We start from the raw sequence: 12694 nt of genomic DNA, 5'->3' as shown, positions 1-12694 counted from the left end.
CTCAGTGTGACAAAAATATAAAAATAGCTCACACCTATATTTAATTATGAAGGTTTACACCTAAAAAAAGGGTAAATTGTCCCTTTGCTTAACTAATTAAGCACTATGCCATGAAGGCATATTGGGGAGTGGATGTACAGAGCCACATTTTCTTGACCTCAGCACTAGCTGGAAGTGAGTGGTCAGCTTCACGCCCTAGCCACTTTATGCCTGGGGTAAGAGCGCCCCCATACCCATTGGATAGGAGACTGGGTGGGTCTCAGAGCTGGTCTAGACAATGTGGAGAAGAGAAAATTCTTGACCCTACCGGGACTCATACTCTGATTCCTCGGTCATCCAGCCTAAAGCCAATGATTATACTGACTATGCTATCTCGGCTCCATGGTTTACACGTTCCAGTGCAAAAATTAAACGAATGTACAAAAAACACTACTGTAAAACATTGCTAACTGCACTATTTAAATGTCTGAATTGAAGGATTAAACAGTGTGAACCACAAAATTATGTCTTTACTCTAGAAACATGTTATGGACTAAAAATATAGGGAGATGGAGGTTTCCCCAGTGAGCCAACTTACCCTTTTCTGGTAGGGTAGAAGAAAAACAGGGAGTGCTGCAATGGAAACTTTTAGGATTATTGTGACTAACTTGAGTACAAAGTCTGTCACACCCACAATCCACAGTAAATCCCAAACACTGAGAGGCTGTGTGTACGGAGGAATGAAGACCAGGCTGCAAAAGTGAACAAAGAATCATTAGGGTCTTATGTAAAAAAAAAAAAAATTAATATTCTACACAGAAGCCTACTCAGTGTGCTTATAAAAAACATGTGATAATGACAGCAGGAATGGTGGTGAGGGCACTGCATTGTGGATCATAGGATGGTAGCAAAGATGTATAGTCTGCTAGCACACACACCATACTTCTACCCTTCTTACTTACAGACACCATATTGTGTTCTGAACACATATTTAGCATTAAGATGGTTTCTTGGTATTTCTCACTCAGCAGGATGGTATAGCAGTAAGACTCGAGACTTCTGTTCAGAAGATACCCACTTCAAATCTTCGCTCAGTTGCTGGATATCTGACTAACACTATTTCTTTATTTTAAGATGAGTGATGGGGACATACACTGAAACAAGAAGTTCTGGGAAGAACTAATTGTCCATTTTCCTTTTACTACATACTTATCACATGACATGACATGGAAAATGTAACATCTAACTGTTCTCTTGTTGTATGTGTATTCATTGCTGCAGGAACATGTTTACCAACCTGTTGCATTTTCCATCTCTTCAAAAGTTCTTAGGGGAAGTCACACAAACATGTAGACACAAAGACAGCAAAGTGATCTCATAAGCCCATTTTTATTTTTTTCAAAATAGGAAAGCAGATTAGTAAGTCATAATGCCTCCCTCCTTACCCATACAGATACACTATTCATGACTTACAGATGACTGCATTCGAAGCTTTATAACCAATCAGTAAAACCGAGTCTCTTTCTTCATTTGTGGTTTATTTAATGATGCTGTCAGAGTCCCAGACTATAGTGTCAAATAACATGATGATTTAATGAATAATGAATTTGAAAGGATGTGAAAGGAAGTGGTCATGGCCTAATTTGAGGTACTATCCCAGCATTTACATGAAAGGACTGAGGAAATGTACCATAAAAAATTAAAACTGTTAGGATACTCAGCGTCCCAGATAAGATCTGAACTGGTCACCTCCTAAACACAAGTCAGAAGAGTTACTTTCTTAGCAAAACTGTTGTTAAACGACCTAGGAATTAGTCAATCCATTCTCCTAGGACAACTGAGTTCCTGTTAGTTACACTTCCGCACATAAATTTCATTAAGTACGAATAGATATTGATGGTTGTATCACCTTCATGTGTAGGGCAATGAAGTTATTCTGGAGACCTGTGTTTTAGGGTTTCATGGTGGTTATAGAAATGTTTCATGTACAGCAGTAGGCTTCAATTTTCCACATAACAGTCACATGGGTTAAGGCACTTATTCAACATAAAGTATGTAATATAAAACAAAATCTTTTAATGCTATAATTCAGCAGAATCGTTATTCTCTCTCTCTCTCTCACTACATACACTATTTTTTTTTCTAACACCACAACACTATAAAAACACAAATATTTGTACAAATTATTTTATGATCAAGCCTCTTCCAATACAAAGTTGCCTTACATCATTGCAGTGGAGTGGGTAGCACTTCTGTTTTGTGTTCAGCACATGCTTACTTTGCATCTTGGCAACGACACTGAGTATCCTTGCTGAGGTTTCTCAAGATTTCCATCAGTCCCTCCAGGCAAATTCTTGGACACTACATGAAACCAGGTCACCACCATTTCCTTCCACAATCTTTCTAATTCAATATTCAACATTATCCTACCATCTGACATCATATACTCTGCACTACTGACAGACACATCAAATAAACCATACATAAATATAAAAAATTATTATAAATACTCATCAGGCACTCATGGAGCTGAGCTCTTCTTGAGAAGCCACCAATTCTGCAGCTACTCAAGAAATTCCTAGCATTTTACTGAATTCATTACTGTGTTCACAAAAGCCCTCCGCTGGTCCCTACCCTGAGCCAGATCAATCCAATCCACATCATCCCATTCTATCTCTTTAAGATCCATTTTATTACTGTCTACCCACCTATGTCTTGGTCTTCCCAGTGGTTTCCTTCCTTCCAGCTTTCCCACCAGCATCCTATATGCATTCCTCCTCTCACCCCATTTTCTTTTATTGCTAGTGAGGTGGGACTAAGTCCCTTGTACTGCGGCCACTTCTGGCCTATTGTACCAGCCCCAGATGATGGGTGAGGGTGATTGTGGAGCAATTGGTGGAATGAAGATTAGCAGGGGAAACTGAAGTAATTGGAGAAAACCTGCCACAGCACCACACTGTCTACCACAAATCCTACTTGACTAGACGCGGGATCGAACCCGGGCCGCCGCAATGGGAAGCCAACGACTAACCGCTTGAGCTATGGCGCAGCCTTCACCCCATTCGTGTTACATGCCCTGCCTATCTCCTCCTTGACTTGATCATTGTAATTATACTTGGAGAAGCATACAAGTTATGAAGCTCCTAATTATGCAGTTTTAAATCTCATATTACAGTGAACAACACTCCGCCTCTACCTTTGCCCTACATCTCAGCAGTACACGAGATAAACAAGTACCTCAGATAGAGCTTCTGGTCTTGGAACATGTAGTAGATGAACAGAATGCATCCTAAGAGATTGCAGACAATCAGTAACAAAGATGACAGCCTACGCCGACTCTGTTTGGCAATCTCCCGCTTTACCACTGCATTAGCATGACTAAAGATGATAAACAAACCAATGAAGATAAGAATACCTGCAATAAAACACACACCTTTAGCACTGCTAACACTGAAACTATGCAAACACCTGCACTTGGCCAAGGTTAAGAATGGTGGAGCCATACCTTCACTCCCTCATACATCTTCCACAGCTTGGTGTTTAATTAATTAAGCCTGGAGATAATTTTACCTTTAGTGAATAAGGGAAAATGAACTAGGTAGGGCATGTAGCATGCATGAGGATACAGAGAAATACATACAAAATTTCACTCAGAGAACCTGTCGCTTAGTTGTCACCGGCATACATGGGAAGAAAATATTAAAACAGATCTTGAATAAGGTATGAGGATCTGGTCTCAATTCCACGGTCTCAGCATAAAGCACTGTGGTGGGATCTCGTAGACATGGTAATGGATCTTTGAGTTCTCAAAAAGGCTGGAAATCTACTGCCTAACTGAGCGTCTATCACCTTGTCAAGTACTCTGCTCTATCAAGGCAGTTATACTGAAAATAGATTTTGTGACCGCAAAATTTAGTCAGCCATTCACAAAATCAGAAAATACAAACAACCAAGTATGATAATTTTTAAATTCAAACTGATACATGACGTTATTTATATTATTATTATTATTGGAGGGGGTGGGTTTCCCCATGCACCGCGACCAGTTGTTGATCTATCGTACATCAATACATGAAGTTAATTTCTATCTTGTTCTTGCATCTCCTTTATAACTGAATACATAAACTTACCCGAACGATGATCATAGGTGGCTTTGGTGAGAAGAATACCCAGGAAAGAAACATATTTTTGCAGTAGGGAAAGGAATTGTCTTGTTTCTGGACTCTGACGCAGCAATTCTGCAGCACCTACGACATGAAAGCAGAGGAAAATTACGAACAAGATGTATTTTATACTTCCCAAATAATCCGTTCAAATCCTTCATCACAGGACACTGCAGAATAATCCACGAATGTGACCAATGATGAACAATGGAGACAACAAAAATATGAAGGTACATATCTTACAAACAGTTCTATCTTCTGGGATATGACGTGTAGTCTGCTGAAAGCCAGCCAACATTTTGGAGGAACATATCGCCTCCATCTTCGGGGATGAAGAATAAGCCAAGCAAGAAACCAATATAAAGCAGGTAGCAAGGAGAGCTCTGCTTCAATGCAAAATGTTTAATCCCAGCCAATGGAAACAGCATTTGGGAAAATCAGGCAGGAGTACTGAAAGCTAAGTAGGTGCAGCTGCAATATCTGCCTGAAGGAAGCAAGTGTTAAGGGTAAAGAGGACACTGAAACTAACAAACCTGACTCACTCAAAGGGCCTCCTCAGTAAATCCATGTACTTCTTTTTAGCAAACTCATCCGAATCTAGAGTGGAATCAGTTCATAAGAGCTAGAATGCTACTTCTATTTTAGAATAATCCTATCTCATGCAATGCCTAGCTCAGAACTTGGCTCGGAATCCAATTATCCTGACCTTTCTGCTAGTACATCTAGCCAAATTCTGGGACAGTATCTCAGATTAGGCCACAACTGCTTCCATTCACATTTTGACACCCCTTCCAATTCATAATTTACTACCATCCCTACCACTGAACACGATACAGCCTCAGCTTCTAAGTGTGCTGTTAAAAAAGTAAGTAAGTGTGTGAGTGACTAAGTAAGTATCTAAGTAGGTATATAAGCAAAGTAAAAGTAAAAAGTAAAGGTATGTAACAGACTATGGAAACTCATAGGGTTATGAGATGTTGAGGTTCCCACATTTTCTAGACAATCAGCTCATAGATGGTGGCAAAGTTGTCAGCCATACGTGCCGGCCACCCTGTACCCCCAGAATATTCCAAGAATATTCCTGGTACTCATTTCTGTTAGAGGCCGAGTCGACCCCAGGGCCATAGTGCGGCTGGAAGGATTAGTGCAATTGTAAATATCCAATGACCTCATCGGGACTTGAACCCGCAACCTTCTGGCTTGTAGCATAGTGCCTCGACCAACTACGCTACCGCATAAGTAGACAGGTAAAATTGGTATAGGTAAATAAATAAAATAAACAAATACAAAATGAAAGGCATGCTGTAGTGAACTTATACCTTCTTCCACATTATTGTTATTGTTGTTGTTGTTGGGTTGGTGCTGGTCTGTATGGTGTGCAGCTGCAGCTTCTCGGATGTTATTAAGGAAATTTTCAGCAGTTGTAGTGTTGGATGTGCCAGCCATGTTGGTATTCTGCTGCTGCTGATGGTGGTGGTGATGGTGATGAGAGTTTGAGGCTTGCTCAGTGTCGACTGTAATCACAAAGCTATCACCAGATGAGGACTGAGTTATGGGAACATTCTGCAGCTGCTGGTGGGATCTAGGTGGCAGTGGTGGCGGCTGTTGTGTTCTAGGTGGCAGCGGTGGTGGCTGCTGTTGGCTCTGCATCTGTTGTTGAGGTGTCCGAAGCCATGACAGAGAAAGACCATGACTTTCTGCAGTTCTTGCATGTTCCATCAGTGGTCGCAGCTCTTCAATCACTGTATGAAGATTGTCTTGTAAGATTCTCTGCCCTTCAGCAGTATGACGCTCCAACTGAACTCGACCAATACCAAACCCACTCAGTGGACCTAAACAGAAAGAAATATGCTGCATGACCTGCCTATCAACAAGGTCAGAATCACTTGAAATATTATATAAATCAGTGCTCACCAAGTTCACTGGTACAGTTTCAGTAAGTAATGGACTACTGTTGGTAAGCTTCATCAATAACCACAGCAGAAAAATAAGTGAGTGAAAGCATGTACTGATCCTAGATCAAGATAGCCATCTGCATGCTTCAGCCATTTCACCTTCAGCATTCATTGGATGGGCTGCCTAGCGGGTTACAGAGCTGGCCTTCACATTGTGGTACAGAAAATCAGTTCCTGTCCCTGATGAAATCTGAGCCCTAGTCATTTATCTGATAACTATATCAACTGAGCTATCGATCTTCATTTGTTCCATCCTGTTGTGTTCCAGACATATATAGGAATTAGGTTAACCATCACACAACTAATATACTCGCTTTTAATATTTTACAATTCGAGAAAAAGAATTACTTTACACGACAAACAATGGTTATGAGCTGCAACTTATTGCTCCACTATGCATGCTATGTACATATGATGGAAACATGTGACAGAAACCACTGGCATGTACATATGACGGCGTTGAAGGGTTAAATAGCAAAGCGAACACAGAATAATTCATTATAATACACAATGCTGCAGGAAGAATGACATTTGAAAAATTGTTACTGTGAAAATTAATTAAGCTAAAAGTGTACGGTGAAAGTTTTGTTTATGCCAATGTGTTGCACCAAACATGCACTGATGTAGGCTCATTCCAAACCAAATGACAGGGAGCCGAGTTGTCAACTAATCTGAAAATATCACCCATCCAACAGAAGGCTGCATGTATGTGGTGGATGGCAGGAACAGTATCAGATACAAGAGTTCAAAGGAAGTTCAGATTATTTTGTGGTGGACATCAGCAATGTCATCACAGATGGATTATGGACACAACAATGTCACATGGCATAGTGCCAATTCAAGAAACTATAAACAACAAAATCAAACTGAAATACTATAATATAAATGTGATACTTTGGTTGGTGTATACCTAGAGGAGTATTCAATGAATGAGCCATTAGCTGATGATTGCCCTGACGACCACTCGATAGTGAGAATGCTCTCGGAAGGCTACTTCTCAAAATTGGGATTCGTGATGAGCTCCTAGCATCAGAATGTGCCATGCCTAAAAAATAAAAAAAAAATAAAAGTTACAACACCTTTTCACTGAATTGTCAAATACAAGGTTCTAGAGTGATGATAATGTGAAGATTATTGCCTTCTGGAATGTAACACTACATAGCATGGTAGAGTATTTCAGATTAGTGTATTCTGAAAGATGTCTGTTACTATTTCAGAGGAATGCGCTGCCTCCATCTTCAGGGTCTAAGAAAACTCTTCTACTGAGAACATGGGAGCAGCGTATTGCTCAACAAAGATTTCAGTGAACTTCTACCAGATAACACAGCATTACATCCCAGAATACAATAATATTAACTAAACTGTTCCTTATAAAGCACTACATGTCACACTATTTCAAAGAGCTTGCATGGACAAGGTGGATGTTACTGAACTTATTTACAAAGAATTAGAAAGCTGCTATCTTAGCATGGATATAATATCAGACCAGGAGTGGAGGCATTTTATGGAACTTAAACCATTCTGGAATATCCATGTTTATCACAGACGAGAAATCAACTGAACTGTAAGAAAATAATAAATACATCTGTGAGTTTGAGTTTCTACCATAAATTTCTCAATAAATATTCAAATTTATCTAGACACCTAATCACGCCTCTAGGCAATACGTTATCCATTACTCAGTGTTCCACCAGATGTCCGTATGGCATACGCAGTATTCACATTATCTGGGTCTATAAACATCAAATTTATCCAGATTATTACTACGGCGTTGATACGCCATGTTACAAAATTCTTTACACATCTTCCAGATTCTGGAATAAAATGTTATTCAAACATAATATATATCCTTCTAACATGAGAAATTCAAAATGTTAACTTCGTGTAGAGAATGAAAATGTACTCCCCCTAAACCCATCACTCATGTGTCAAGTGCGTGTTAAAAGTCCGTTATAAACTACTGTGGGAAATGCCCACATTCAAGCAAACATTACTATGATAACGCAAGTATCACTGGTTAGCAAAGGTGAGTAAACATCCCACACTATTAACGATGTAAACACCTTAAGACATTTCAATCCTAACCACACACTGAAACCTTAATTTCATCCAAAGTCGGATGACACAACACATGACTACTACGCAAGCACACAACGTAAGCCTTTCTAATGTCATAGATAGTACATACCGCGGACATCGAACATGCTCTTGGTACCATGCTCACCATGCTCGACACCACGGATTCCACAAAATACTGATACGAGTATGCGTCTTCCTGGTCTAGAGTGTGTTCAGTCTTTGCACGCGTAATGCAGAGGGTCGGTTACAGTTCAATAATTTAAAATTAAAGAGAATAGGAACAAGACTGAAATGAATTTATTATATATGAACATCAAGAACCTGTCGATTCCTTCCTACCTGTTACATTAGGCAAATAGTCATTATTCATATTTACATGGAAATGTAAATATTTACCCTTCATCAGTTGTGACTCAATACGAAATGCAACCAATATGGTTTTCTGAAAGTACTTTGAAATTTCACGATGTCCCGGGACAAACGAATTTGGCAGTCTCGGTCGTCTAGATTGTCTCGACCGTCGAGACTGCAGTTTCGTACGAAAATTAAATTAGAACACTACACAAGAATGCAAGAACAAAATGAATTTCATTTTCCTCTAGTTAGTTAGTTAGTTAGTTAGTTAGTTATTTATTTAGAAAGGGTGGGTTTCCCCATGCACCGCGACCAGTTTGATCTATTGTGCTTCCCTCTTATGATATTCTACCAGTCTCTTTACCCTACCGATAAATGGTGCGTACCATCAGTCCCGCCGAGCAAGCGAGTTCGGCCACTTGCTTAGCGGTGTCTATAATGCTTCCCCCATCTATCGGAGGCCTTAGAGGCTATTGCTGGGCGGGAAACGTCCTGGAATTTGGCTCAGTGATCCCCTTTGGGGATATGAGGTTCTTTTACGTGCCGTAAAGTTACGACACGGGACACACAGCTTAAAGTCCCTCCCGGAAAACTTGTTCCATGAATTTTTCCGCCCTTAAAAATTTGAACCCGCGTACCACGAGTCATGAGGTGGGAACGTTACCTCTAGACTACGGAGGCCGCTTCATTTTCCTCTAAACAATCGGGCTTCATATATAATATTATAACGTGTTTCGCCACTGAAAACGCCGTTCGGATTGTTAATTGGTTTATTTAACAACCTACAAGTCTCGGCTACAATTAATTACAACACTGTTACGGGTTTACACAATTTACAACCTTACACAATAATCTGGAGGCTGTTCTCCATAACGCAACACGTCACACTATAATATTTCAAGGGACTACTGAATGTAAGAAGGATGGAAGAAATTACATAGTGAGGAACTTCGTAGTTTTCAGTCTTCAAATATCAGGGTGATAAAATCAAGGTATATGATATGGATAGATCATGTAGCATGAAAAGGGAAGTGAGATATGTAGGCAGAATTTGGTTGAAAACCCGAAATGTTATAAAATATGACATTAAATATGTTAGGTGAGTTGTAACAAATGATTCTTAATGTTGTAGCGTTTATCCTGTTTTGGAGCACTTATTTTCAGTGTTTGCTGTTGCCATATATCCTGTTTCCTTCCTGTACTCAGTATGTGTAAAATAAATAGGTACCATGAATGAATTTGAGTCCAGAGACAAGGTATCCTGAGATGATTTATGATTTTTCTCAGTCCAACCACATTTATTTTATTATTATTTACTCTTTATTTAACGAAGTCAGCAGTGGCTCAAGAATTTATAGTGTTGAATAATACAATGATAAGTTAATAATGAGAAAGAATATGGTATCATCAAAGACGTTAACTAGCTGAACCATGGAAAACTAGGAACCTTCTCAGTCAGCATAGTCGCTTTAGGGGCTCAGATTTTAACTCGGTACCTCCTAAATATGAATCATCTCAACCACAATTTCGACAGTCCATGCAAACAAAAGCTGGAATAGTGGCTTCGTAGTATTCAATTCCTGTCCTTTCAAATTCACCATCTTTCTATCATTAAGCATCATGTAAGTCGATCAGTAGACAAAGCGCTCTTAAATAACCTAGTATACATTCACACCAAAATATTTTAATGAAAACAAAAGATTCACGACCTCTCGGGCTACACAGTGTCACAGATTCAAATTCCCCCTGAACATGTAGATGGTTCAGAATTTCATCGGAAGATGACAGGACAATTGCTGTAGCTATTTCTGCCATCTATAGAGGAAACCTGAAAACCTCTCAGGCTACACAGTGTCACAGATTCAAATTCCCCCTGAACATGTAGATGGTTCAGAATTTCATCGGAAGATGACAGGACAATTGCTGTGGCTATTTCTGCCATCTATAGAGGAAACACGAAACTAGGAGAATTTATTTTCTAAAACCATCGTCTCTGTTATGAACTCTCGTTTTCCATGCGCTACTACGTCTTCGACGATCTAATGTAACGGTCATATTTGCATAGATGTTGGTTCAGATGATATAATGGGGCAAGAGTCCACAATAAAAGTGGCAACATATTATTCTGTGAAACAAATAATTTCGTCACATAAAGAAGAATGTCTCAAATCTAAGCAAAATCTAGGAGAAATGAGACATGAGATGTTCTTTAAGGTGAAGAATGTGGCCTGGTTTCGAGACAGTGTAGTCTTATAAGTGGTTATCATTGTTTCTCAGAATAGGCTGCCTCTATCTTCAGAATGGAATCTGTTATGTGGATTGTATACTTTGGGTGTTCTCTCTGGAACTAAATCCGGCGTTTTTGTCCACCACTTTTCTAAGATAGAGGAAAATGATGAATTCATATTTTTCGAATCAGACCAAAATTATAAATTTATTTAGTAATGTCTTTATTTACTTCAGACACATACATTTTCATATATCCTTAATAATTCAAAAGTTAAATTTAAACACTCCTGTTGCTTTTAAGTACGTTATAAGAATCTAACAACGATAATTAAATACAAGCAGATTAATTAGGAGACACAAACGGCCGGTATGTCTGTTGCTTGAGGGACCACGAGAAGAAGAAGAAGAAGAAGAAGAACCAATATACATTACGTAACTTCTTTAGTTTAAAGTTAGCGAGATGCACAATCAGAGATGGAGCCCCCAACTTAAAGATCGAGGGTATGCTAATGTTCTGCATGATTTGGCTATCGCACGCCCCGGGGTACAATAACAATGGGTAAGGATCAATAGTGGAAGGATGAGTCGCAGCGAAAAACCGAAGACACTCGTAAAAGAACTTGTTCCAGTCCCACTCCGTTCAGGACTTAATCCGGATCTCCCTGTTGAGAAGCCAGTGTTTAACCGTCTGTAATATGACGTGGCCAATCAGAACTTGATATTTTGTGTAACGTTAATGCAAAAAAAAATCTCCGTGGCCTGTAGTCCGTAAGCAAACTATACCGACCGAGCTACCGCCGCTTGTCGGCGAAGTTAGTGCCAAACTTGCGGACAGAAGGTGTCACGTGGTCAGTGCAACGGATACCCACGGCCGTTAATCTCGGTTTTCTAGACCGGAGCCGCTACTTCCTTGAAATAGCTCCTCAATTATCCTCGAGGCTGGGTGAACCCCGTTCCAGACCCACTACTTCTAAGGAAAAATAATTAGTAACGCCGGGAATCGAACTCTGACCGCTAGACCACAGAGGCGGTGTACTGCTTCTTCATTTTGTCATTCATGAAAACAATTTGGCAGAATTTTAAAAAATTCGACGAAAAGTCGGCTATTGTGACTTTCAGTTCTCTACAAGAAGAACTAACACGACGATCAAAACACCGCCTTCTTAGAGTATCTGTAAGTCATGGAGTTAAACTGGCTTCTTTTACTTATAATATATGTCACTTAAGAGCAACGCAGTATGGTGCATCAAGTTATAACTTCTGACACAGAATGCGAACTTTAAAAGACAATCCATTTATTGGAAGAAGTAGCGAATACTTGCAAATTAAAGATTTACACTACTAAAAATCAAAACCATGGTCTTTAAAGGGAAATATGGAGTAAGGTTAAAAATAATAATAAACGAGGAAATAATGGAACAAGTTTCAAATTTAGATAACTGAGGTCCGAAATGTCAGTGCTAAATGCTCAAAGACAAAGTGCGTGGCTTTAGTCCGCAAGCGAATTATACCGACCCAGCGACCGTCGCTTGTCGGCGTTTGGCTAAATGCTGAGGAAGATATAAACAAAAAATGCCACGATATATGTGTGTGACAATAAAAATGAAACTGAGACACAATACAAAGAAAGATACGCAGTAAAAATTCTATAAAACCGTGGCAATGCCATGTTTTTATGTACGGCAGTGAACTATTAACTCTTAAAAACCAGATGAAAGACAACTGAAAGCAGCAAAGGTGCTGTTTCTGCAGTCTGTAGCTATGCTGTATGGGACAAGGAATGGAGCGACGGAATAAAGACACAAAGAAAACGCAAGAAACTGGACAAACAAATACACCAAAAACAAAACGGCTTGAACACCCGCAGAGGCTGGAATCATAAAAAACATCTCCGAAGCAACTTTTATATTATCAGCCAATAGAAGACTTTATCCA

At 39.5% G+C, this 12694-nt stretch overlaps 1 protein-coding gene across 8 annotated transcripts in view; it reads right to left on the bottom strand.

Moving 5' to 3' along the window:
* Window positions 1-12694, bottom strand: part of LOC111869407 (RING finger and transmembrane domain-containing protein 2) — a 198754-nt gene that overhangs the window by 4510 nt on the left and 181550 nt on the right. For 2 of the 8 annotated variants that reach the window (XR_002843663.2, XM_023860907.2), the window contains exons 1-6: window positions 8286-8337; window positions 7008-7142; window positions 5462-5974; window positions 4110-4226; window positions 3217-3394; window positions 578-731 (exon numbers count right to left, since the gene is read on the bottom strand). Coding sequence is in view for 7 of the 8 variants with exons in the window: in XM_023860907.2 (XP_023716675.1) it covers window positions 578-731; window positions 3217-3394; window positions 4110-4226; window positions 5462-5974; window positions 7008-7142; window positions 8286-8301 (1113 nt within the window). In the remaining variant the exon portion in view is untranslated. Of the gene's footprint in view, window positions 1-577; window positions 732-3216; window positions 3395-4109; window positions 4227-5461; window positions 5975-7007; window positions 7143-7529; window positions 7660-8004; window positions 8249-8285; window positions 8338-12694 lie in introns of those variants that run through there. The other 6 variants (XM_023860909.2, XM_023860914.2, XM_023860908.2 and 3 more) reach the window with 6 other exon arrangements.

Source organism: Cryptotermes secundus, unplaced genomic scaffold, assembly GCF_002891405.2.
Source record: "Cryptotermes secundus unplaced genomic scaffold, Csec_1.0 scaffold813, whole genome shotgun sequence".
In the NCBI taxonomy this organism is placed as follows: Eukaryota; Metazoa; Arthropoda; class Insecta; order Blattodea; family Kalotermitidae; genus Cryptotermes; species Cryptotermes secundus.
This window is presented reverse-complemented; position numbering and strand designations above follow the sequence as displayed.